General features: G+C 43.0%; 1 protein-coding gene across 1 annotated transcript in view; it reads right to left on the reverse strand.

Annotated features, from left to right (window-relative positions):
• Positions 1-18064, reverse strand: part of LOC115477898 — a 289839-nt gene extending 271775 nt beyond the window's left edge. Inside the window, exons 1-3 of the mRNA XM_030215065.1 lie at positions 18038-18064; positions 17484-17723; positions 345-608 (exon numbers count right to left, since the gene is read on the reverse strand). Coding sequence (XP_030070925.1) covers positions 345-608; positions 17484-17723; positions 18038-18064 — 531 coding nt within the window. The remainder of the gene's footprint in view (positions 1-344; positions 609-17483; positions 17724-18037) is intronic.
• Positions 18065-27132: the final 9068 nt, after the last annotated feature.

Here is a 27132-nt window from a genome sequence, read left to right on the forward strand (position 1 = left end):
GAAGTATTTGTTTAGCACATTTGCTTTATCCTCATCACTCTTCGCATAGCTATTCTCAACATCCTTCAGTCTTATCAGCATCCTTAACAGGGATAAGGGGATAGTAGAGTTACAGAGGAACTATGGACAGCAATAACCCGTACTCCTCGTAAGACTGTTCATGAAATAGGCTCCATTTCATGTAAGTTTATTTCATACATATTTGTTGTGGATATTCTGAAAACCAGATTGGCCAGGGATCCCCAATAACAACTTTGTGAACCATTGTAATATAGGATTACCTTCTGAAAACCATCAATAGAGCACCAGTATACTGGTAATAAAATGAATCTGAGTTTACATACCTGAAAATAGAGGTTGCATAACCAGTTGTCCACATCAGACTGAATCAAATCTTCAATTTTACGAAAACGATCAATTTTGGTATTGTAATGACCCCTCAAAAAGGGACATTTAAACTTTCCCTCCAAAATAACAAAATTGTCATCATAGAAAGGAAATGCACCCCAGCCCACAACTCGATCAATGTAAGTATTGGCTCCATGCAACAGAAATAGTTCAAAGAGGAGAGTCATGCCTGGTTTCACATCCTTCTCAGTAAGCGGGACCTAGCAAAAGATAAATAAGATGCATTAATCATGCCTTTCTAATTTTTAGTATGAATCTAAAATCATAGGTGCTCTTTTACTAAGCTGTGGTAAGCACTATCACATGCTCACCATAGGAAAAAAAATAGTATACTGTGGGGCATGTTGAGGCATCCCACAGTAACTTTGCCTTGTGCGTGCACTACCTACGTGGTAAAAAAATAAATGTTATTTATTGGCACAGGGGGTAGAAACGTACATCTATGCAAATCAGTTAGTGCAAAGGTATTGCTGTGTATTAAGTGACTAGCACAGGTTTAGCGCCTGAGTCCCTACTGCTTACAAAATAGGTGGTGGTAGGGTCTCATGTGTTAATGACAATCTCTAGTGGAAAAATTAGTGTGTGGCCGTTAATGGAAAATTCTGAAAATCGGCCATTCTGCCCCTGCTTTAAAAATGGTCTTAGTGCATGGGAAAGACCTACGTAAGGGCATGCTAAGGCCATTTTTTGCCTCAGCTTAAAAAATGGGCCCTTTAGTTAAAATTCTAGTTATAAAAAATATCTTATTTTCTCTAATTCAAGAGAACACACACCATAGAGGTAATTATATAAGAAAGGTACTAACATTTACACAAAAAAATATGCATGTAAACTTTTAGATAAACAGAGGTATATACATAGATTGATATTAATACCCATATATATTTATACTGCTTCATACAAAGCAGATTTACATAAATAACATATACAGCCCCAGATTCTATATAGTGCCACTGAAATTGTGCTTGAAATGTGGCCGTATTCTGGATTTGTATGTGCAATTTAATTACTTAATAAGCCAATCAGCACAGATAATTGACACTTAAACAATTAATGATATGAACTGGCATTAATTCGAATTTACGTGCACAACTTGCTAGGCATATTCTGTAAATTGGTGCTTGTAAATCTTAATGCACGCTGCCAAAAAGGGGTGTGTGGAATGGACAGACTATGAGCATTCCTAAAATCTATGCACATAGTTATAGAATATACCTGCTTCATGCCTAACTTATGCACCAGTATTTACATAAACGGATGCACCTAGAGTTAGGTGCAGGCATGGCTATTAGGCATATTCTATAAACTGTGCCTAAATCTAGGTGCAGTTTACAGAATATACCTAGGTGTAAATATTTTTGGTGCTGGATTTCAGGAGCCATATATAGAATCTAGTCCATAATAATTAAAAATTAAAAATAAAATTGCAACCAAATCCTGAAAAAAAAATAACATAGAACCATAACTTTAACACACATTACATTCAACTTGCTGCCATTGTCACACCACCATATCTCATTGCATCCATATGCTCAGCATATTCCTATACCTCATACCTAACAAAAATATGTTCACATTACTTACTCTAAAGTAAAAGATGTTAGGGGTCCTTTTACAAAGGCTCGCTGAAAAATGGCTTGCGGTTTTGGGTGGGTGCCAATCCATGTTTTAATGTGCCTGTAAAAAAAGGCCTTTTTTTGCCAAAAATGGACTTGCAGCAAAATCAAAATTGCCGCACATCCATTTTGGGTCTGAGACCTTATCGCCAGCCATTGACCTAACGATAAAGAATGACCTACGCACGCCAAATGCCACTTGGTGCACGTCCATTATGCGAGCCCAAAAATAAAAGCTATTTTTCAAATGTGCGTATCGGACACGCATCAAAAATGAAATTACCGCAAGAGCCACACAGTATTTGGGCGGTAACTCCATTTTGGCATGCATTGGGCTCGCGTACATGCTTACACGGCTTAGTAAAAGGGCCCCTTAGTCATTAAGGGCCAGATTCTATATAAGGTGCCTAAAAAATCCGTGTGGTAAACATTTTTGCCTAAAGTGGCACCTAGATTTAGGCACAGTATATAGAATATGTTTAGATGATAGCCCAGTGCCTAAAACTATGCATCTCTATTTACACCAATGAAAACATGGCATAAATTCCCACATGCAGATTTATGCGCACTGGGCCATATAAATGCCCATGAAACACCCATTTCCCCACCCATAGCTATGCCCCTTTTGAATTGCATGCATTAGAATTTAGGCACAGTTCTTGTACAAAATACGCTTAGGGGGTCTTTTACTAAAGCTTAGCTCGAGTTCTCTGAAGCAAGGCCCATAGGACTAAAATGGGCCCTGCTGCAGATAACTTGAGCTAAGCTTTAGTAAAAGACCCCCTTAGTGAATTTTGCACGTAAATTCTAATTATTGGCAATTAGTGCTTACTATTGCAAGTGCTGTTAACAGTGCTGATTAGCTTGTTAAGCCAATTAAGTTACGCGCGGATCTCTAGGAGTGCTATATAGAATCTGGCAGTAAGGGCCTTATTCTACACAGTTTATGTTCATAAATTTATGCTTCTATCATTTACACTCCTACATTTATGAGCATAATTTATGCTCATATATTTACACTCCTAAGTTTAGGAGCCTATTTTATGCCTCTAAATGTATATAGGAACATAGATTATGCTTGTAATTTAAGAGTATAAATTTAGGAGCATAACCTTTATAGAATAGGGCCCTAAATTCTTCTAGCATGAGCCTATTCAAATAAGCAATGGGAGATTGCCTTTTACCGTACCTTGATTTACCGCTATAGTCAGCAACCTGAGGTATAATAGTCTCACAGGTTGATAACTAGCATGGTAGATGAATAACATTGCTTGCAAGCCATCCAACAAGCATTGCTTTTATAGTGGCCTAGAGAATCTGGCTGCCAAGCTGCGGCCCGATACTCTTGGCCAGGACCTCAAGCCCTCCCCCCATGCATATTCCCACCCCATAAAAGGTCCAAGACCTGCACTCCTCCCTCCCCCACCCCCACATGTCCCAATATCCCTAAAGGAGTGAGATGGTACTTAATTGTTGCTCCAGGAGGGTCTTCATGCAAGAGCAAAGCAAAGTTGCTCTTGCCTAGTCCAGCACCTTTTGCAAAATGGTGCCTCTAGCAGTAGACATGTTATTACTGTTAGGGATCATGTTTCCATATAAGACCCCTTGGACCACCAATGAACTGCCAGCTTACGCCTTTAGGGGTATTGGGACATATAGGGGTGGGGGAAGGAGATCTTTGAACCTTTTGGGGGGATGGAGGGCTTCAATGCGGGGGCAGAATCTGTATGGCAGCCCCTTTAAACTCAAGCTGGGAGCAAAAAGTTGGGGTTATTTTACAATGTTTTTTTTGGCGCTCACTCAACTTGCAGTTTATCATCGCAAGTCACATTAGGGTATTTGGATATTACTAAGATGCAAAGCATGCATTTCCATGTTTTGCATCTCATTACTATGTAACCTGTGGGAACCGTAGGAAATTAAGTCAAGTAGCAATAGAACCCTTTAAGTAGCATTAAGGTATAAATAATGCAACTTAAAGCCTTAAGAAAGCTTAATAGCTACCCCCCTACATGATTATAATACCAGCATATTTGTACATGTATTAAGGGCAAAATTCTATATATTGTGACAAGGCTAGCATCTGGGGCCCCGCAGAGAGACAGCTAATCCCTGAACTATGATTCCCAGAAGCCCTTGCAAGAAGGAGAGAGGAGGGTAGTCCCAAAACAGTGTAACGGATTTCCAACCCCAGCAGGGGGAGCAGCCTCATTTTCGAAAGTGATGGGCGCCCAGATTTGACCCAAATCGGGAGATAGGCGCCCATCTTGCAAAGGCACCCAAATCGGTATAATCGAAAGCCGATTTTGGGCGTCTTCAACTGCAATCTGTCGTGGAAACGGGCAGTTTATGGGGGCGTGTCGGAGGCGTGGTGAAGGCGGGACTGGGGTGTGTTTATCGGCCGAGGAGAGATGGGCACCTTCGGCCGATAATGGAAAAAAGAAAGGCGTTTTTAGCGTGAATTTGGGTCATTTTTATTGGACCCTTTTTTTTCACGAACAAGTCCCAAAAAAGTGCCCTAAATGCCCTAAATGACCACATGACCACCGAAGGGAATCGGGGATGATTACCCCTGACTCCCCCAGTGGTCACTAACCCCCTCCCAGCATAAAAAAACAACTTTAACAACTTTTTTTCCAGCCTGTATGCCAGCCTCAAATGCCAAACCCAGCACCATCACAGCAGTATGCAGGTCCCTGGAGTAGTTGTTAGTGGGTGCAGTGGACTTCACCCAGGTGGACCCAGGCCCATCCCCCCCTACCTGTTACACTTGTGGTGGTAAATGGGAGCCCTCCAAACCGTCCCAAAAACCCACTGTACCCACATGTAGGTGCCCCCCTTCAGCCATAAGTGCTATGGTAATGGTGTAGAGTTGTGGGCAGTGGGTTTGGGGGGGGATTTGAGGGGCTCAGCACCCAAGGGATGGGAGCTATGGACTTGGGAGGTATTTAATTTTTTTTCTAATTGTTACAAGTGCCCCCTAGGGTGCCCGGTTGGTGTCCTGGCATGTGAGGGGGACCAGGGCAACACGAATCCTGGCCCCTCCTATGACCCAATGCCTTGGATTTGTTCGTTTTTGAGCTGGGCGCCTTCGGTTTCCATTATCGCTGAAAAACAAAACGCCCAGCTCAAATCCGCACAAATCCGATACATTTGCCCGGCACAAACCGTATTATCGAAAAAAAAAGATGGGCACCCATTTTTTTTTCGAAAATACAGTCTGTCCTGCCCCTTCACGTACCCGTTCGTGGACATAGACGCCCATGGAGATGGGCGTTCGATTATGCCCCTCTTAGTGAGTTATGTGCGTAAATTCTAATTATTGACAAGTAGTGCTCATTATTCCTTGTTAAGTGCTGTTATCAATGCTGATTAGTTTGTTAAGCCAATTAAGTTACTCACGTTGTTATAGAATACGCTTGGATTTCAGTGCGGAACATAGGCTTGAGCTATAGAATCCAAGAATATGTGCCAAAAATCCACTTAAGCACTATTCTGTAAATAGCATGCATATCTTACATAGTGCATATTTGGCAGGTGGGAGTACACATGGGCAGAGTCTGGCTAGAACATCAACGGGACTCACATTTACATGAATATACAAGTTGCACATGTAGCTCTAGCAATTTCATTGTGAGCATTTACCCCAATTCTATGGCTGGCATAAGAGTTCAGGTCTAACTGCATACATGTGCACATACATAATTATACTAGTATTCTATAGAGGAAAGTGGGTGCCTACTTTTCTTTATAAAATGGGTTCCTCATAGGAATTCTCTAGATGTCTAAATAGAAATGCAGTGTTATCAGTGCTTTTTCTGTAGGAAAAAAGGTACCGTTACTCATTATGGGTGGAGTCACACCTATGGCTCTGCCCCTATGGTAGCCACACCCACATTAGCCACACCCTTTCTATCAACCATGGTGCATATAAACAGGCATCATTGAAAATATAACAGTATAGGAGAAAAAATAATGTGATTATTTTTATCATTGTAAATAATTTCTATAAGCTGTTACAGCTCCAGTATACCTAGTGCAAAATAAGACAGCAGATGTAAATTCTCAAATTGGACATATTCCAAACACTAAAATGAAAATAAAATGATTTTTTTTCTACCATTGTTGTCTGGTGACTTTGTTTTTCTGATCATGTTGGTTCCAGTCTCTGATTCTGCTGCTCTCTACCTGTTCTCTTAACTCAGTTTCCAAGGCTTCCTTTCCATTTATTTCTTTACTTTCCTCCTTTCTTCATTTCTTGCCCTACATCCACAAGTAAAAGCTGGGTCCTCTGTGAAATTTACTGTAGGAGGTATAATGTGGATCCACCTTTTGCCTATTTTCTCTTTCCCTTTCCCTCATCTCCATCCATGTGCATCTTCTTTTCTCTTTCCTCCCTTCCATCCATGTCCAGCATTTCTCCTCTCTCCTGCCCTCCATCCATGTCCAGCATTTCTCCTCTCTCTTCCCTCTGCTGTATCCAGCAATAATTCTCTCCTCTCACCTCCGTCCAAGTCCATCATTTCTCCCTTCTCCCTTGTCCACCCCTCCAACCATCCACGTCCAGCAATTCTCCTCTCTCCCCTGCTCTCTTCTCCATCCATGTCCAGCAATTCTCCTCTGCCCCTTGTGCCATCATGTAATTCTCTTCTCTCTCCTGCACCCCACTCCTTCCATGCCCAGCATTTCTCCTCTCTTCCCTGCCCTCCCCTCCAATCCATGTTCAGTGATTCTTTCTTCCCTGCCCTCCCATCCCATCCATGTCCAGCATGTCTCCTCTTTTGCCCTCTCATCCCATCCATGTCCAGTGATTCTCCTTTCTCCCCTGTCCTCTCCTCCCATCCATGTCCAGCAGTTTTCCTCTCTCCCCTGCCCTCCCCCTCTCATCCATGTCCAGTGTCTCCTCTTTCTCCTGCCCTCTCATCCATGTCCAGCGATTCCCCTCTCTCCCCCGTCTTCTCCTTCCATCCATGTCCAGTGATTCGCCTCTCCTCCCTGTTCTCCCCTGCTATCCATGTTCAGCGTGCTGGTGCTGGCCGGGTCTTTTACTGATTGTTCGGGACACAGACTCTCAAGCGGCAGCAAGGAAACAGGAGCAGTGCGAAAGGACTCAGGAGGTTAAAAAAAATATGCTGGTACACCGTACTGGCGCGTACCGGCACAAAAGAAGCACTGAGTGTTATACAATTGACTTCAAGAGGCAATTCTATAAGGTGGGCACCAATATCTGCAGTAGATGCCAAGAATGCATGTAAATAACCAGAATACCAACATATACCTGTATGCAGATATGTACACCTGTGTAAATGCCAAAATTCTGGCTATGCTCTATTCTATCAAAGAACAAGGAGTGGGAACTGGATCAGGCTCTTCAAAAACAGACTCAGGATGGCAAAATGAAATGGCATTTATCATTGATGATGTGCCTTGTGAAATAAACTTGAACTGGTCTTTAAAAAGACCATTGATGAAAGAGACAATTATTGAGTAGCATGGAAAATGCTGCTATGGTGCTTTAAAAAACAAACAAAAAAAACAACAACATGATACTATGTCGAGCCAGCTTAAATAAACATATATAATTTCTTTTTGGCTTCTTGAGACTGTTTTTGAAGAGCCAGATCCAGTTCCTACTCCTCGCTTTTTGATTCTATCCACCCCGTGGGATCGCTGTGTTCTTTCCACATTTTGTGGGGGTTTTTTTAAAGCTCTGTTCTATAACACGGTGCCTAAATATGAGGGGGAATACTTTGAAGGTCCAAATCGGATTTGGACATCAAATCCAAAATGGCCCTCAAAATATATCATTTGACCAGCATAACCCACAATACATGCTCTTCAGGATTTTTCAACTATTTGCCTCAAGAAGCCAAAATTAAATTAGGTCAATTGACCCAATTAATATTAATGTTGTTGTTCATTTTTATTATGATTGTCATTTTTCTTATTTCATGTCATGTTTCTTTGAATATTTTCAAGAAAGAGAAATTGGATAAAGAGAAGATATGCAACATCAAATCCTGTCAACACTGTCTACTGGTACTTCACATTAACCATGGAAATGAATTCCAACATCTTCTACATTGGTTTAAAATGAAACAGGATCATCTGCTGAAAAATGTCATAACCCACAGCCACTGTTAAACTATTTACAGTATCAGTTTTCATTTAAAACAGATTTAACATTTTCCTTAAGGGCCTGTGGGAAACCTAAAACGCATTACACACAAATAACAGACAAAAGAAATCCTTATTCAAACCATGCACTTCATTGGACTAGTTGGGGTCTTGCAACTGCTGTTACAGATTAATAAAAAAGTGCTTGAAAACATGAAGGTCAAAGCCACCACCTACAGTACTGAATAATTTAAGTAAGAAAAGAAAAAAATAGCATATCCTCATGAGAATTTATATTTGGCCTCCTTCCTTTGTTTAAGGCAACACAAAAAAATACCCTTTCCATCTATTTGTGTAAGAGGTTTGGTTTAAGTTGCATGCGCTGAAAGTAACTTCTTTTTTTACTTCATATTATATGAAAAGATAACTCTATGATACTGTAAAATATAAATGTATGGATGCTCAGACTGCCTAGCCAATAAAACAATCTTATTATATTTGATATATATGATGGACCTGTGTATTCATCCATATCTTTTTACTGAGCTTTGGTAAAAAGTGGCTTTAGCATGCCCTTATGTGGGTTTTTCCCACACACTAAAGCAATTTTTACCACAGCCCTAAAAAAGTAGATTTTTTTATTTTGTTTTTTGTATTAATGGCCTTGTGTTAATGTTGCCGTTAGAGGGCTGCCATTAATTAAAAAATTACCACATTAACACCACCACCCATTTTGTAGGTGGTTAAGGTTCAAGCGGTATTCCTGATAGTGCATGCTAATGTAGATACATAGATATCGATGGGCTGGAGTGTAAATTTTTACGGGGCTTCGACATTAGCTTCAGAACTGTTAGTACAAGAACAGTGCTGGGCAGACTTCTACGGTCTGTGTCCTGAAAATGACAAGGACAAATCAAACTTGGGTATATATATAAAGTATTGCATACCATGTATAATGAGTGTATCTTGTTGGGCAGACTGGATGGACCATACAGGTCTTTATCTGCTGTCATTTACTATACCATGTTACTATGTTTATGACAGGAATGCCCATTCTCAACCCTCAACATGCCCCCATAAAAAAAATATATTTTTTAGCATGTGCACATTTGGCATAGGCCTGTAGTAACTCACTGAACACTTCTGTATTCTTGATGACTGTTCTCCAAAATTCAGGGACACTGGACTGGCCCTTCTTCTCACTACTGCTCAGGCCGCTCTCTATCCAGTGTGACCCTTCTGATACTGGTTGTCCACTTGCCACACTCTTTGCCACTGAACCACTTCTGAAACTGATTGGAGTAATGTCCCCTGGTGTCTACTCTATATTCTCAGGGCATTTTGTGTGCAAGCCCCCTCAAACTCTTGGCTGGCCATCTGTAAGGCCTCTGCCAGGCCCTTCGTGATTCCTGACTCTTCCTCCAGCTGTTTCTTTAAATCTTCCATTTGGACAGATTCTCCCTAGCGTGAGTCAGGACATGAGCCCTTTGTATCTGCTGCTTTTCTTTTGCTTCCCTCTTGACTTCTCTCAGTTGATTTTCCTGCCAAACCCTTGTCTAAGTAGTTCTCTTGAGCTGGGTAGCCATATACTCCAACTCCTTCAATGTCTTTCCCCTGGAGACAGTCACCTGGGTCAGCTGGGCTTGTCTCTGGGCCAGCTGGCCTTGCAGTGTCTGCATTCTGCTCTCCAACACTGTACAGTACGTGGCCACCAAATTAAAACAATTGGCTTTGTTGCACTTTCCTGCATTTGTCCAAAACAGAGGAAAAATACTTTAAAATTCTCAAAATTTCCTTCATAGGAGTAGCCTAATGGTTAATGCAACAGGCTTTGAGCCTGGCAACCTGGGTTTGATTCCCACTGCAGCTCCTTGTGACCTTGGGCAAGCCACTTAACCCTCCATTGCCCCAGGTACAAAAAACTTAGACTGTGAGCTCAGTGGGACAGAGAAAGCACCTGCATATAATGTGTATAGCACTGTGTATGTCTAGCAGTGCTACAGAAATGATCAGTAGTAGAAATTGATGGAAACTATATAATTTTGGCAGTATTCAGATGCAGATTTACGCCTGCTGAGATCAAGAGTTAATATATTCAGGTCTGAAGGTAGAAGTGATGAAAAGGCAAATATATTTATGGATAAGCATGTGTGTGGCTTTGTGCACAGAAAAGGAAATACATGGAGCATCTATGGTGGTACTTTTTATATACTACAACAATCTATTTGTTGGGTATGGCAAATATTCTGTTTGTGTTGAATATTTTGTGAATATCATTTTATGGAAGTTGTGGTTTGGGAAAATATTTCATTTTGTTTAATTTCCAGAAATAAAAATTAATGTGGATGAATTCACTCCATAGTGTTTAATAGTTATCCCTTATCTACAAAGTAAAAAAAAAAACAACAACCCTACAACCAATGCACTTTAATTCTGTTAATGATAAGACTGAGGGCTTCAGTATACCATGTAAAAGCACTTCTCTCTCTCTCTCTCTCTCTTTCTAACATTAAAAAAAAAATCAAATTACTGGGATGCAGGAGAGAATGGTTTACCTGAAATGAAATCAAATATGATCTTGGCGACAAATCAGGTCAAAGCAAAAAACAGAAAATGTTTGGAAACATCAGGTTAATAAAGAAATGTTACAAGCTACCAAAGGTAGAGAAATAGCAGGAAAAAGAATTATGAGGCCATGCCTTTAAGAACCAGTGTCTTAAGTTTGATCAACAGAACTAATAAGCTATCAAAAAAAGCCAATGGCATGAAAGCATTTAACTCTGCTTTAATAACCCTTGGCACTGTAATACATTTTCATTAATTCTTGTCTATTTTACATACGGCTCTAATGTCAATCATATAGAGCATTTGCTTCCTACAGCTACATTTTCCCTCAGAGTTTTTCACAAGAATATAAAAAGTTTCTGCTCTAGTTTTCCTGCTATTACCTTATTTCATAGTGATTAACAGCATCTCAATTCACAGGCACATGCTGACATGCAGAAAATAACCTCTTAGAAAGTGTTAGACTCATCATTTTTTATGAATTAATACCTTAGGTCATGCTAATCAGTTTTGATATATGTAGTTTTGATAAAGCACTTTAGGGAACAAAATTGTGGTTATGACTAATAATGACAAGGATATGAATCTCATTCTCCATATGCATTTGAGTTGGACTGAAGGAAAATGTTTATCTTCTAAAATATTTAGTAAGATTTTCATTTTAGTGTTACGAATTCTTTTTCCTGCATTTATGATTTGGAGCTTCATAATTTTGTAAGTGAGGCCCTGATGCACAAAGGTCACCATTAAATACTGCAGCCAGGGTTGAACTTACCGATTTGCAAACAGTGGCCGATGCTCAAAGGGAACTGCATGCAAATGAGATGCACAGAAATTTTGCAAGCAGCTTGGTAGGGAGAGTGCCTAGCACCAGGGGCGTAATTAGGTGGGGCCACGAGGGCATGGGCCCCCATAGATTTAGCCCTGGCTCCCTCTACTTTTGACCCCCTGCAGCCGATCCTTTCCTGCCACTTTGACCCCCCCCCCCCCCCCCCCGCCACCGCCGACCCTCTCCCGCCGCCGCCAGGTACCTTTGCTGGTGGGGGTCCGCAACCCCCGCCAGCCAAAGTCTTTTTCAGTGACGGTCTCTGGCACGTTCGCTGATCTGTTTTTCTGAGTCCTGACTCCTGACATCCTGCATGCACGCCCTGCACATTACTTGCATGCAGGACATGAGTCAGGAGTCAGGACTCACAGAAACAGATCAGCGAACGTGCTGGAGACCAGCGCTGAAGAAGACTTTGGCTGGCAGGGGTTGGGGACCCCCGCCAGCCAAAGGTACCTGGCGATGATGTGGGAGGGTCGGCGGCAGTGGCGGGAGGGGGAGTCAAACATGGTGGGGGAGGGTTGGCGGAGGGGGGTGTCGAAAGTGGCAGGGGGGGGTCGGCAGCTGGGGGAGGCGGGCTAAAATGCGCCCCCCACCTTGGGCTCTGGACCCCCTCCCACCGAGGTCTGGCTACACCTCTGCCTAGCACATGCGCAGAACAGTCTCTTGGTAAGTGTTCATGTTCTGCGCGTGCCCAGGAATTATTTTGTCTCACTGCTGCATGCTCTGTAGGCCCTCAAAGAACCATTTATGAATCTGAAACAAGAAAGTATTTACTCTTAATTTAGTTTGTAAAACTCTATATCATGAACTGTCATGGATAACCAAAATATTATTAGTCCATAGTTTAGACATGTTATTTTACCATTAAACCCAGTTATTAGTAACTAGGTCTCACTAAATAAAATGGGACCTGTGCTAAAACTGCACGAGTTAGTGATAAAATAACAGATCTTAATGATAACTATACTTCTAATCAAATCCTATGTTGGGGTGTCGAAAGCAAAATGTATATTGGATATAGCATGGACTGATGCAAAAAAGAAAAGAAAGTAAATATGCATGCAAATATAATGCAATTTTCATTAATATGCCATTAAAACAAAAGCTTGGCTATACCTCTAAGAGATGTAGTTAAGATTTTGCATTCATCTTACAAGTATAATGAGATCCCAAATCTTAGCTTCAAGCTCTACATAGCCTTCCAATACCAGAGAAGGGGCTCTATGGCCCTCAATCCCTACCCCACCTTCAGTTAAATACAAAGGAACATATAGGTCCCAATTACTCCACCAATCAAAATCTCTGGGCACCCCCTTTCTTGAATCAAGGATTAATGTCTCCAATAGAGTTAATTCCCTACACACCAAAACAGTAATGAATCTCACTAAAGTCATGGCGTGTTGGGTATGATCTCAGTCTTTGAAATTTACTGCTACTGCTCACCTTAATATTTGCACTGTGCCAAAAAGAGTGTCCTTCATCTCTGTTTGGGCTTGTATAAATTTACAAAGCCTAAATGTGCACATACTGTACTTCTATTTTGAAAATTATCCCAGGGAATTTTATTCATACCTGCTCGGGGAGCCAGAATTTCAGGACTGCATAACAACAGTTTACAAACTTCAGAAACCTCTGCCTACATAAGAGAATTCATTTCAAACCAAGCGGCAGTAAAAGGGGTCCTACGGTGGCAGCAGCACATGGCCGTGTGGTAAGTGAAACACTTGCCGTGCAGCCATATCCCGGGAGAGCCCTTATCACCACCTATTTAGGAGGCAGGAAGGACTCCTGCACTACCCCGGTGGTAACTGGGCAGCACATGACACTGTCCAATTACCACCGGGTAAGCCCCCGTGCAAAAAAAAAAAACTCAAGAGCCATATTGGCGCATGGCAAAGCTGTGGCACAGGTACTGCCACTTTATAAAAGGGGCCCTAAAAAGCCCTTTTAGAATACCAAGGTACAGCTACTGCGGCATGCATCAATCAGGCACTACTGCTGGGCTACTGCAGGAGCCCAGTGATAGGGCCTGCCCCTCCATGTGTCATTTCTGTTGTGCTGGGGTTTCTTTTATTTTCTGTGCTTGGGACTTACCCAGTGGTAACTGGCAGTGCTAAAGCTATTGCCCCTGATACATTTTCTGCCTCCTTCCAGATGGACAACATGATCTAAGGCAAGGGATTGGTTCCATGTGCAAAATTCCTGCAGGGGTAATTCCCCATGAAACAAGTGGAGAAACTGAGAAAGGAAGTGGTCTGGCGGAGAAGCACCTGTGACAGTGAGAAATGGATTCATGAAATGTATCTTGAGGCATCAAGGACCTCCAGCAAAGGGGAAGAAGCAACTGTACTGAATGAGAACAGATAGCCTCAGGATACAAGATTCTGCAGAATTAACACCTTGCCTCTGTCTTCCCTGGAAATGAAGCATGCAGCTTTGCAAAGCGGAGGAGGGAGAACATCCCAGGAACAGGAGGAATTGAACCTGACACCCTAATGTTGTCAGATCACTGACTTCTCGAAAGTGAAGACTAGTACTGGCTGGAAGCATTCATTTGCCTTCCAGACATGATGCCCTGGGAGGTGATCTGAAGACCAGATTGATGAATGAGGTGATCAAATTTGTAATTGGCCAAAAGTATTCAAAAAGGATCTTTTTACTAAGCTGCATTAAGCAGCTAGAGTGGGTTCCCCATGTAATAACTGTGGGCAGACATTCACCTGAATGGCTACCAAATGTTAAAACCATCTTGTGTTTTTAAAAAATCCCCTTGCTAGCTGCTTAATACAGGAATGGCCATGTCGTGGTATATGACATGAGTAGAGATAGGGTGTGGACACTTGTCAAGCTTGTTCACTAGCTATGTTGTTAACTTGTTATAGGTGTATTTTAATTGGTATAGAGTGCTTACATAGTACTACTATTTTGTTAAAAGAGTTTCTGCTCATGTTCCTCAATTTCTTTCTCCAAGTTGTTCTCTTTATGTTTAAGTGCTGATATTGAAATTAGTTCACCATGTAACTCGCCTTAAAAGCTTTGTGCCTGCTTCCCATACAATAAGAGGATATGTTTTGGATTGAGTGTTAAAATGAAAAAAATTACTTGATGAAATTTTGGAGACTATATATTGTGGCATCATCAATCAAGATTTTCATTTTTAGGACTTCTTTTACCAAACTTCATCCTATGCCCTCTCATTCCAGCGTTTTCCTTCATTTGAAAGATGATCACCTCCTGTACATTAATGTCACAGAGGTATTTAAATGTCTCTATCATATCTCTTCTCTCACGACTTTCTTCCAGTGTATTCATATTGGGAGCCTTAAGTCTATCCCCATACGCTTTACAACAGAGACCACTGGTCAATTTTGTAGCCACCTTCTGGACCGACTCCATCTTGTTTATGTCTTTTCATAGGTGCAGTCTCCAGAATTACACACAATATTCTAAATCGGGTGTCCATCCTATTACAGAGTTTGGTATCATCGGCAAAGAGACAAACCTTACCAGACAGGCCATCCACAATATCACTCACAAAGATATTAAAAAGAACCGGCCCAAGGACTGATCGCTGTAGTACACCACTGATAACATCCTTTTCCTTGGAGCAAGCTCCATTTACCACTACCCTCTATCTCCTACCACTTAAGCAGTTTTGAACCCAGTCAGTCACTTTATTTATCAGACCATGTCAAAAGTTTTGCTAAAATCCAAGTACACCACATCTAACACCCCTCTCATATTTAACTGTTTGGCCACCCAGTCAAAGAAATCAGATTTGTCTGGCAAGACCTGTCTCTAGTGAAACCATGCTGCCTCGGGTCCTGCAGTCCATCCAATTGTAGAAACCTCACAATCTTCCACTTTAGAAGCATTTACATTAGTTTACTCACCACTGATGTTAGACTAACAGGTCTGTAATTCCCAACCTCCTCCTTACTTCTACTCTTGTGCAGAGGGACCACATCTGCTCTTCTCCAGCCCTTTAGGACTACTCTAGGCTCTAAGGAAGCATTTGATGAGGTCAGGCGATGGAGCTGCCAAACCTTCCCTGAGTTCTTTGAGCACCCTCTGATGTATCCCATCAGGCCCCGTCACTTTATCTATTTTTAGTTTAGCTAGCTCCTTGTGAACACAATCTTCTGAGATTGGTCCTAGTTTACCAAACATCCTTTTCCATTAGCAATTGTTTTCTATGGCTCTACCCCCAGCCTTCCATCCATGAACACAGAACAGAAATAATTGTTAAGCAGTTCAGCTTTATCCTTATCAGCGTTTACATATTCCTCCCCTTCACCCTTGAGCCTCACTATGCCATTTTGGCATTTCTTCCTATTGCTTACATATTTAAAGACAGTCTTGTCCCCTAGTTTTACCGAACCAGCTATCTTTTCTTCCATGCGCGTCTTTGCTTTTCTGACAGTTTTTCCAGCCTCTCTGAGTTTGTCTCGGTATTTTTGCCTGTCTTCCTCTTTCTATGTTGTCTTGTAATCTATGAAGCCTAACCTTTTTTCTCTTACCTTGACAGCTACTTTGAGAACCAAAGTAGCCTTTTTTCCCTCTTACATACTTTTCTATCATGAAGGTTTTTCCTTTCAGTTTCGTCCACTGCTGTTCTACTTCCTTCAGTTGTTCACATCCAACTAGCTCATCCTTGAGATATTCCCCCATCTTGGAAAAGTTACTTCTTTTGAAGTCTAGAACCTTCAATCTTGAATAAGCCCTGTCCTCGTGTGTCTTAATATTGAACCACACCATCCAGTGATCACTAGATACCAAATGATCACCCACCGTAACATCAGCTGTAAAACGTCCCAAGTGTTAGGCATGACCTAAATCCGCCCTTACCCCACCTTTGAAACACCTACGACATGCCCTTTTGAGATTTGGATGCACTGCAGATAAAATGCATAGATAGATGTCTGCAAAACAGTTTCAAAAATACCAATTTGGACTTTTAGAGAAGAAATCTATCCAAATGTTGTTTTATGAAAATTTTTGGATGTTTTTCTCTTTTGAAAATGAGCTCCACAGTCTCTTTGCCAACCAGCTGTATCCAACATCATAATTATTTTGATAATCCAAGCAGTACTTTTGGAAAGTAAATCAATCAAATTTATAAGTTTAAAAACTAATTTAAGCATCCCCGCCCAGTGAGATAATTTACTATCTAAAGCTACTTAATCCACATTAAATTACTCCCCAGCTAGGGTTACTTACATAAGATCTTTTTTTTTTAAGGAGAGAGACCATTAACATATCTTTCATTGCTCCTATAAATAAAATGAATGTTAGTATGAAAAGAAAAATAAATGTTCATGCACGGAAGATACAATAAACTGCATGTGTGTTCAAATGTTAACCTCAAGGCATAAACCTCGGGATTCTATATATCGTGCTGAGATTTCCATGTGGAAATCAAAGCATAATCCATAGCAATGTGCAGAACTTGATTAGTTAACAAGCTAATCAGGGCTGATAATTGGATGTTAACAAGAAATTATCAGTACAAATTGGCATTAATTAGAATTTACATGCACTACTTGCTAAGCGTATTCTGTAACGTGGTGCACATAAATTCTAAGTTGCATAGTTGAAAAGTGGATGTGGATATAGGCATGGAATGGGTGGGTCATAGGCATTTCTAGACTCTATGTGTATTGTTATAGAATATACCTGTTTCCACGCCTAATTTAGGCATCAGGATTTACACCAAGTTTTAGTTGGCGTAATTGACCGTGACTAAATTTAGTTGTGTGGACCAGCGCTCGGTGTATTCTGTATACTGCTTGGAAATTTAAGCCTATTCTAGAAAATTAGTCATACTTCAGAGGATACGCCTAGGCCTGATTTTTTTCCATGCAGAATTTTCAGGCGCCATATATAGATTCTAGCCCTATACTTGTATTCTTTTATTAGTCAAAGCAAATGACAAAACATTTACTTACTGTGTGTACATCTTGATTGAAATACATTTCCACATTATAAAAGTTTCCAGCGTGGTTGACAGGTAGAGTTGTCCCAGGCCACTGCTGCTCTTTATGTCTGGACCATTGAAGGGCACATCCTCCCAGATGACTTAGCAAGGAAACTTTGAGGACATAACGCCCTTTGGGCACTTTGTCTTTCACTCCCCTCAGACAATTTAACTGGATTTGGATAGGTTGAGGTGTACTTGGCCAGGAAACCTAAATACAGAACCTGAAATTATTATATAATTTGTGTGTGTGTGTGTGGGGGGGGGGGGTTAATACTGAATTCTTCACAGAATAACCTTCCACAAGTAGTCAACAAGTTTCAACCAACTTCTATGTACAAAAAAAAGAAGAGGGAACAATAAATTAAGGAATTAAGGGGCCTTTTTACAATGCATCAGTAAGCCCAACCCAGGCTTACTGCACACTAACTCAGGACTACCACCGGCCCAACACAGCTGCCAACGGTAGTTCCGAATCAAGCGTGCACAATTTCTGGCATGCAGAGAAAAAAAATTTTAGAGCACGGTGCTGATCCAGCAGTAATAAGGCATTGCCTCAATGGGTGGTGGTAAGTGCTCCCCACCGCATGGCCACTCGGTAAGAGTTATCTTGCCACATGACCATTTTCTTAGGGGGGGGGGGCTTTTTACCCGCTGCAGTAAAAAGGTCCTTGGCGTGTGGGAAAAACATCTCCCACTGCTACTGCAGGGCCATTTTTCCCACAGCTTAGTAAAAAGGATCCCTTAATCCTTAATAGTTTTATCTTTAAAACAAAATAATTGTATAAACAAGTATGTTCATGTATATCTATCTAGATAGATAAATAAATAAATAAATAAATAAATATAAGATAGATATTGATACAGTAATCCAGGGGCTTCTCAGGCAACCCCAGATAGTTTTTTTTCCAATCATCACACAACCAAAGAAAACTTTGAAAAAGTTTCTAAAATGTGGTAATCAACAGAATTAAAGTTCTCAAAGAAAATTATTGTGTTTGATGATTTTATACCCAAATATTTTCAGGGGGTCTTTTACAAATCTGCGCTACCTATTCTCGGTGCGGCAAATAAGAGGAAACACATTCAATTCCTGTGTGTGTCCTCTCATTTGCTGTGTGGGAATTGCTAGCACGGCTTTGTAAAAGAAACCCTGAGTGATTAAGAGCTTCTTTTATCAAGTTGCGCTAGCGGTTCCTGAATGGCAAATCCGACGAAGCCCATTCAACGTGAATGGCCTTTGTTGGCATTACCGCACCAGGGACCACTAGCACGGTTTGATAAAAGAGGCCCTAAGGGGGGGCAATTATTATTATTTTTATTTATAATTTTCAAAATAAATGACAAGTAATAATATACACTGTCAAAGCAATACAGCAATGGTAACAAATTAAGGTATGTAATACATAATAGCCACTTCCCATAATATCAAAGAGTATAAGAAAAAGAAGTAAATTATAGCTATTAATTCCTTTAACATCAAGAAAAAATATACTACTTCCTCAGACCACAAATTTGAGGGAGGGTCATAGGAATTAGAGAAGATTATTAAAACATGTAATCATATAAACAAAGCTTAATTGGTGGGGGGGGGGGCAATTATTAATGTGAACTGTCGGGTTATTTTAGCACAGGGTCCCATTTTATGCAATGAGACCCTGTGCTAAAATAACCCATGGTAAAATAATCTAACTTAACAGTAGCCCATGTTGATAATTTCCCCCCCCCCCCCATTAACAAACAAATCCAAATCTCCTAACAAATCCACTACTAACAAAATCTGATGCACACCTCACCAGTCACAGCAATCCTTTTGAAACTTTTCCATAATTGCAACCACCCTTACCACAACAAAACAATTTCTCAATTTATTTCCGACATAGCCTAAATTTCACCCTGTGGGGCTGCATCAGAGAGAAAGACTACTAAAGTGGCAGTTTCACAAGATTCAAAATAATGGGCTGTAAAAAAAAATAGTGTCTCATTTCTTCCCCAGCCTCCAATTCATCCTTCTGTTTTTTTACCCACTTTCTAGTTCCCTGCTTCCTGTACTACATAGTAACATAGTAACATAGTAGATGACAGCAGAAAAAGACCTGCACAGTCCATCCAGTCTGCCCAACAAGATAAACTCATATGTGTATCCTTACCTTGATTTGTACCTGCCTTTTTCAGGGCACAGACCGTACAAGTCTGCCCAGCAATATTTCCCGCCTCCCAACCACCAGTCCCGCCTCCCATCACCGGCTCTGGCACAGACCGTATAAGTCTGCCCTCCACTATCCTCACCTCCCAACCACCAACCCCTCTTCCCCCACCTGCTCCACCACCCAATTTCGGCTAAGCTGAAATTGGGTGGTGGAGCAGGTGGGGGAAGAGGGGTTGGTGGTTGAGAGGTGAGGATAGTGGAGAGCAGACTTGTACTAGTACCCTAACCTGTCCCTGCTGGGAAATGGGAGGACTAGAGAAATAAAAGCAGGAAATGAAAAGTTGATAAGTAGTTGAAAGGCAAAAAAAAAGAGGGAGACTGAAGACTATGTTTCCGTATTCAATTCAAACTTCTCCTATTGACCTATAAGTGCATTCACTCTGCCGCTCCCCAGTACCTCTCCACTCTTGTCTCCCCCTACGTCCCCCCTCGAGTACTCCGTTCTGTAGATAAATCTCTCTTATCTGTCCCTTTCTCCTCTACTGCTAATTCAAGACTCCGTTCCTTTTATCTCGCTGCACCTCACGCCTGGAATAGACTTCCCGAGTCTGTATGTCTAGCTCCGTCTTTGGCCGCTTTCAAGTCCAAACTCAAAACCCACCTCTTTACCACTGCATTTGACTCCTAACTCACTTGCCCTGTCCTTTATCCTCACCTCTTTATTCCCTACCCTTAATTGTTCTGTGTGTTTACCTGTCTTATCTAGATTGAAAGCTCTTTGAGCAGGGACTGTCTTTTGTGTATGGTGTACAGTACTGCATATGCCTTGTAGCGCTATAGAAATGATAAGTAGTAGTAGTAGATGGAAAAAGATGAATGAAATCTAGCTATAGGCAGATGACAGAAGTGGAATAAAAAATGAAACAGAAGGATCACTATCAGAGATAAATTGGGGCAAAAGGGGAATGACAGGGGGAGTGAAGACAGATAATAGAAATGAGATCCTGAGCAAAGTCCTAAGAGAAAACCAGCCTGAGGAAGTGGTAAAGATAGACCTATGACTAACCCAACTGGAAAAATAAAATGATCCAATGGCAAAGGAACAAAAAAATAATATTGTTTTTTTTAGAGAGTTATTTATATTTTGTTCAAAAGTGGAGAAAATACATTTACTCTTCCTCCTCCTCCTCCTAAAACTGTTACTACTACATATACTACTACTACTTAACATTTCTAGAGCGCTACTAGGGTTACGCAGCGCTGTACAATTTAACAAAGAGAGACAGTCCCTGCTCAAAGAGCTTACAATCTAATAAACAAGTGAACGGTCGGTCCGATAGGGGCAGTCAAATTGGGGCAGTCTGGATTCACTGAACGGTAAGGGTTAGGTGCCGAACGCAGCATTGAAGAGGTGGGCTTTAAGCAAAGACTTGAAGACGGGCAGGGAGGGGGCTTGGCGTAAGGGTTCAGGAAGGTTGTTCCAAGCATAGGATGAGGCGAGGCAGAATGAGCGGAGCCTGGAGTTGGCGGTGGTGGAGAAGGGTACTGAGAGGAGGGATTTATCCTGTGAACGGAGGTTACGGGCGGGAACGTAAGGGGAGATGAGGGTAGAGAGGTAGTGAGGGGCAGCAGACTGAGTGCATTTGTAGGTAAGAAGGAGAAGCTTGAATTGAATGCGGTATCTGATCGGAAGCCAGTGAAGTGACCTGAGGAGAGGGGTGATATGAGTATATCGGTTCTGGCGGAATATGAGACGTGCAGCAGAGTTCTGAGCAGACTGAAGGGGGGATAGATGGCTAAGTGGGAGGCCGGTGAGGAGTAAGTTGCAGTAGTCCAGGCGAGAGGTAATGAGAGCGTGGACGAGAGTTCGGGTGGTGTGTTCAGAGAGGAAAGGGCGAATTTTGCTGATGTTAAAGAGGAAGAAGCGACAGGTCTTGGCTATCTGATGGATATGCGCAGAGAAGGAGAGAGAGGAGTCAAAGATGACTCCGAGGTTGCGGGCAGATGAGACGGGGAGGATGAGGGTGTTATCAACTGAGATAGAAAGTGGAGGAAGAGGAGAAGCGGGTTTTGGTGGAAAGACGATAAGCTCGGTCTTGGACATGTTCAGTTTCAGGTGGCGGTTGGACATCCAGGCAGCAATGTCGGATAAGCAGGCCGATACCTTTGCCTGGCTCTCCGCGGTGATGTCTGGTGTGGAGAGATACAGTTGGGTGTCATCAGCATAAAGATGATACTGGAAACCATGAGATGAGATCAGGGAGCCCAGGGAAGAGGTGTAGATTGAGAAGAGAAGGGGTCCAAGGACCGATCCCTGGGGAACACCAACAGATAAGGGGATGGGGGTGGAGGAAGATCCATGAGAGTGAACTTTGAAGGTGCGGTGGGAGAGATAGGAGGAGAACCAGGAGAGGACAGAGCCCTGGAACCCAAATGAGGACAGTGTGGCAAGAAGTAAGTCATGATTGACAGTGTCAAAAGCGGCGGATAGATCCAGGAGGATGAGGATGGAGTAGTGGCCTCTGGATTTGGCAAGGAACAGGTCATTACAGACTTTAGAAAGTGCTGTTTCTGTCGAGTGAAGAGGGCGAAAACCGGATTGAAGCGGATCAAGGATGGCATGAGAGGAGAGAAAAGCAAGGCAGCGGCTGTGGACTGCGCGCTCAAGTGTCTTGGAGAGGAAGGGTAGGAGGGAGATGGGGCGGTAGTTGGAGGGACAGGTAGGGTCTAGTGATGGTTTTTTGAGGAGTGGCGTGACTACAGCATGCTTGAAGGTGTCGGGGACAGTTGCAGTGGAGAGAGAGAGGTTGAGGATATGACAGATGGAGGGGGTGATAGTAGGAGAGATGGTGTTAAGTAAGTTGGTGGGGATGGGATCAGAGGAACAAGTGGTGCATTTTGAGGAGGAAAGAAGGCGGGCGGTTTCCTCTTCGGAGATATCAGGAAAGGAGGAGAAGGAGGTCTGGGTTGGTTGGTTGAGGGAGAGGGTTGAAGGGTGAAGAGGAGGAGGTGGCTTGGTAGTGAACTCAAGGTTGATCTTTTGCACCTTGTCGCGGAAGTAGTCAGCCAGTGATTGAGGAGAGAGTGACGGGGGGGTAGGAGCGGAGGGCACTTTGAGGAGGGAGTTAAGGGTGGCGAAGAGACGACGAGGGTTAGAGCTGAGAGAATTAGTCAATTGGGTGTAATAGTCCTGTTTGGCAAGGAATAGTGAGGACTGGAAGGAGGATAGCATGAATTTGTAGTGAAGGAAATCTGAATGGGTGCGAGATTTCCTCCAGAGGCGTTCAGCAGATCGGGCGCAGGAGCGAAGGTAACGGATGCAAGGGGTCAGCCAGGGCTGGGGATTAGTACGCCTTGTGGGACGGGAGGTGGATGGTGCAAGGGTGTCCAGAGCAGAGGAGAGAGTGGCATTGTAAGCGGAGACAGCCTCGTCAACAGACTCAGAGGACATGATGGAGGGGAGGAGATTAGAAATACTAGATGATAAGGTGGGAGGGTCAATAGTCTGGAGATTCCTGGAAGTAGTGGTTAATGTTGGGCGGGGCTGAAGGGGAGGGTGAAGAAGTGTGAAGGTGATCAGGTGATGATCAGAGACAGGAAGAGCTGAGGTGTGGAAATTGGAGGGTGAGCCGGAAGAGGAGAGGACGAGGTCAAGGCAATGGCCATCACGGTGAGTAGGGGTGGTGGAACATAGCTGGAGGTTGAAGGAGGATGTTAGAGTGAGGAACTGAGAAGCGTGAGAGTTGGACAGGTCATCAACGTGTATGTTGAAGTCTCCGAGAATGAGGGATGGAGATGAGGGTTCAAGAAAAACAGAAAGCCAGGCATCGAAGTCGGTGATGAAGGAAGGGAGGGATTTATCAGGGGGGGCGGTAAATGACTGCCACTCTGAGTGGCAACGGGTAGAATAGACGGATGGAGTGGACTTCAAAGGATGAGAAGCAGTGAGACTGTGGTAGGAGGAGGGGTTGGAAGCTACAGGAGGGCGAGAGTAGTAACCCGATGCCTCCTCCACGGCCAACTAGGCGGGGAGTATGGGAGAAGAGATAGCCTCCATGGCATAGAGCCGCAACTGAGGCAGAGTCGTCAGGGGAGAGCCAGGTTTCAGTTAGGGCAAGCAGGTGAAGGGAATGAGAGATGAAGAGATCGTGGGTGAAGGGAAGTTTGTTGCAGACCGAGTGGGCATTCCACAGTGCACATGAGAAGGGGAGGGAAGAGGGGGGGGAGGAGGGGAATAGATATGAGATTGGAGACATCCCGGAAACGTTTGCATGGATAGGACGAGGACAGGTGTGGGGGACCTGGATTGGGATTGATGTCTCCTGCGGATAGCAGGAGGAGGAGCAAGAGAGTGCGGAGGAGGGTGGGGGAGGTAGGGCGACGAAGGCGACGAAGACGGGATGCGCTTAGGAGGAATGGGGATGGGTTAATGGCAGGAAGGAAGTGTTGAAGGTTGAGAGCTAGGAAGGAGGAGGGGGACAGGAGAGATGGTGAGGTGGTGAGGGACGGGGGTGAGTAGGGTATTGCAGTAGTGAGCAAGATGGGAGAGGACATGGGTGGGCAGTGAGTTCCAGTGGTAGACAGCGGTAGGGGGAGGGGAAAAAGATTAGGAAGGGACAGGGCAAGGAAGAGAATGTGTAAAGGGGCCATAAGTAGTAACTGAGGTGTTACGGGTATATATGTAGTGACTGAGGTGTTAAGCGATAGATAGAACGGCAGAGCTGGATTAGAGGCTTAAAACTGGAATGGTAGGCAGCAGGCAGGTAGGCACTGCCCAGTAAGAACAAGTCACACCCACTATGTTTGAAAAATGTGGGAGGAAAGGAGGTGAAGAGCCTGAACACAGAGACAGAGCAGTTATCTGCAGGCAGATTAGGTTGCTTGGGAGGGTATATAAGAACTATCACCCTAGGGGTGGGTGGGAGGGATCTAAGTCTAAAATGTACAGACAGAGCTGCAGCACAGCCAGTTAATCTGTAAAAAAGGTGGATTTCTCAAGAAAAACTGGTATAGAAGGCTGCCCCTCTAACAGAGAATCAGGTCACACCCACTAAGTTTGAATTTGTGGGGGAGATTCAGAGACAGAGCTGCTAAGTCTAAAATGTACAGACAGAGCTGCAGCACAGCCAGTTAATCATTTCTTCTGCCTTTCTTCAGTGATCCACTGTCTATTTTTTTTTTTTTTTTTGGGGGGGGGGGGTCTATTTAATTTTTTGACTGCATATTTGTTTCTAATTTGTACTTTGTTATGGTTTAATCATGAGTGGTGATCTGTTTTTACCATGTGTAACCAAGGCAAGGGATTCTGTTTAGGAATCTGTAGCAGTTTGGCCTGTTACTGTTTCCTTACTGGAGGTGTATTGGTATTTTAGAATATTTGCAATGCTGACTCTTCATAGATAGGGTTGGTACTGTTTATCTTCTTATACATGATGCTGGTATAGTATGGTAAACTTCTGAGTGTCCATTTGCAAGGTTTTGGCCTCTATTTTAAAAGCATCTCCATGAATAAACAGCAGCACTTATATATGTGAATATCAATTTTAGAAAGCCACTATTGACACATAGAGGTCTATACCTCACAGAGATTTCATGGGGGTGTGGTGGAATGCGATTCGAGCTGGGCTTGGATGGGGAAAAATCCACCCAGTCAATATTCAGCCATTGGCAGTCAGCATTTTTTTTTAAAACATTGGCCATTACCATTTAAATTAGCCTGGATAGTCAATAGCAGGCCATTTGTGGGCACCAAAATTGAATATCCAGACCTCACCAGACTGCTGCTGATCATCAGAACTTATGCGGGTTGTGGCTGATATTCAGCCAGGACCTGCATAAGATACTTATTCAAGATCCAGCTGAATATCAACTGAGAACCAAATATACCGCCCACCCTCTGCAAACAACATGTTTCAATTCCCCCTCCCATCCCTTGAAGCAACTCTGATCCTCCCTCCTACTCCCTAAGCACTTCTATTCCCCCTTCTGTCCCCCAGAGCACACCCAAATCCCCCCCCCCCCCCCCCCAATTCACAGAAGCAGTGGTGTGCTGGGAAATTTTTAACAGGCTCGTTCTCCAGGCATAGTCAGTCCTGCAATTTGGAAGGGGGGACCCAGAAGTGGATTGGGGAACAATGCATTCCTCTGTCCCCCCTCCCCCCATGCAGGCATGCTAGGCATAATTTTTGTTGGCAGGTTTCTGGCTGGGACTTCTTGCGCATGCTTATGCATGAGAAATCCCAGCAAGCTGCTCAGAGCCAGAATCAAGCAGTGGGGAGTGGTGACAGTCTGTTTATTTGGCTGACAGGGCTCAGTATCCCTGCCAGCAAAGGTAAAGGGGAGTTTAGAGGCGCCAAAGGTGGCTCATCTCAAATCTGAATATTTACCACCACTTTGCTGGAGATTGAAGCTTATGAGTGAGGTTTTTCTTGTGGGCCACAGCCACGTCTAAAACCAGTTCTGGTAGACACACATTCCAAAAATTGACAAATTCTAATCAATAAATAGAAAATAAAATTGTTTTTTCTACCTTTGTTGTCTGGTCATTTTATTTGTCATATTGTGTTGGTCCCAGTCTCTGGTTTCTGCATTCCTATTTCTTCTTTTAACTGTTTTGACAGTCTTCTTGTCCATTTGGCACTTCCTTTCTCTTCATATCCACCATCCATCTTTTCTCTGCATCCCTATCTATCTAACCCAGCATCACCCCTGTCTTCCCACCATGTTGAATATCTCCCATCTCTGTGTCCCTATTCTTGCCCTGTCCAACATAACTCTTCTGTGTTCCTATACCCCCCCCCCCGCCATGTGCCCTCATCTCTCCTTCTATCCTCCCTCCCCCAGCCCTCCCCAGGGATCCAGCAAGTGTTCTCTCTCTCTTCTCATGTTCTGTCTCCCCATTGCAGAGCCAGCACCTCTCCCTCTTCCTTCTTTCCCCATTGTCCTAGCACCTCTCTCCTTTCTTGCTTCCCTCACAATGCACCACCTGCCTCTCTCGTTGCCCCCCCCCAATGATGCAGCACCTGTCTCCCTCATTGCTCCCCCCCCCCCCCCCCCATGATGCAGCACTTGTCTCCCTTGTTAATTTGATACCAGGATATGTTGGTCTGTTTTCCACGTAAATATACACATAATTTCTCACAGTAGATCCAAGCTATAGCTTTTTTATAAACTCTGTGATGGTGTTCCTAATTGTTCAATAACTTTATTCCATTGATCAATATGATCAGTGCCTTGGAATATCACACAACCGTTCACCAGTTCTCCCATGATGTACTCCACTGACCAGATATCAATATTTTCTCTATAGTCCATTCCTCTGGAGCTTTGCAATGTTATTTTACTACATATGGATTCTTCATAAAATTGAAACATGCTGTCATCGCCAGTCCAAAATCAAGGATCTTAAGAGTGCAAAATATGGCTGGGAAGGTAATTTTATTTATTTCAATTGTTAGGGCAGCTGTGTCCA

The sequence above is a fragment of the Microcaecilia unicolor genome, chromosome 1 (assembly GCF_901765095.1).
Source record: "Microcaecilia unicolor chromosome 1, aMicUni1.1, whole genome shotgun sequence".
Lineage (NCBI taxonomy): Eukaryota > Metazoa > Chordata > Amphibia > Gymnophiona > Siphonopidae > Microcaecilia > Microcaecilia unicolor.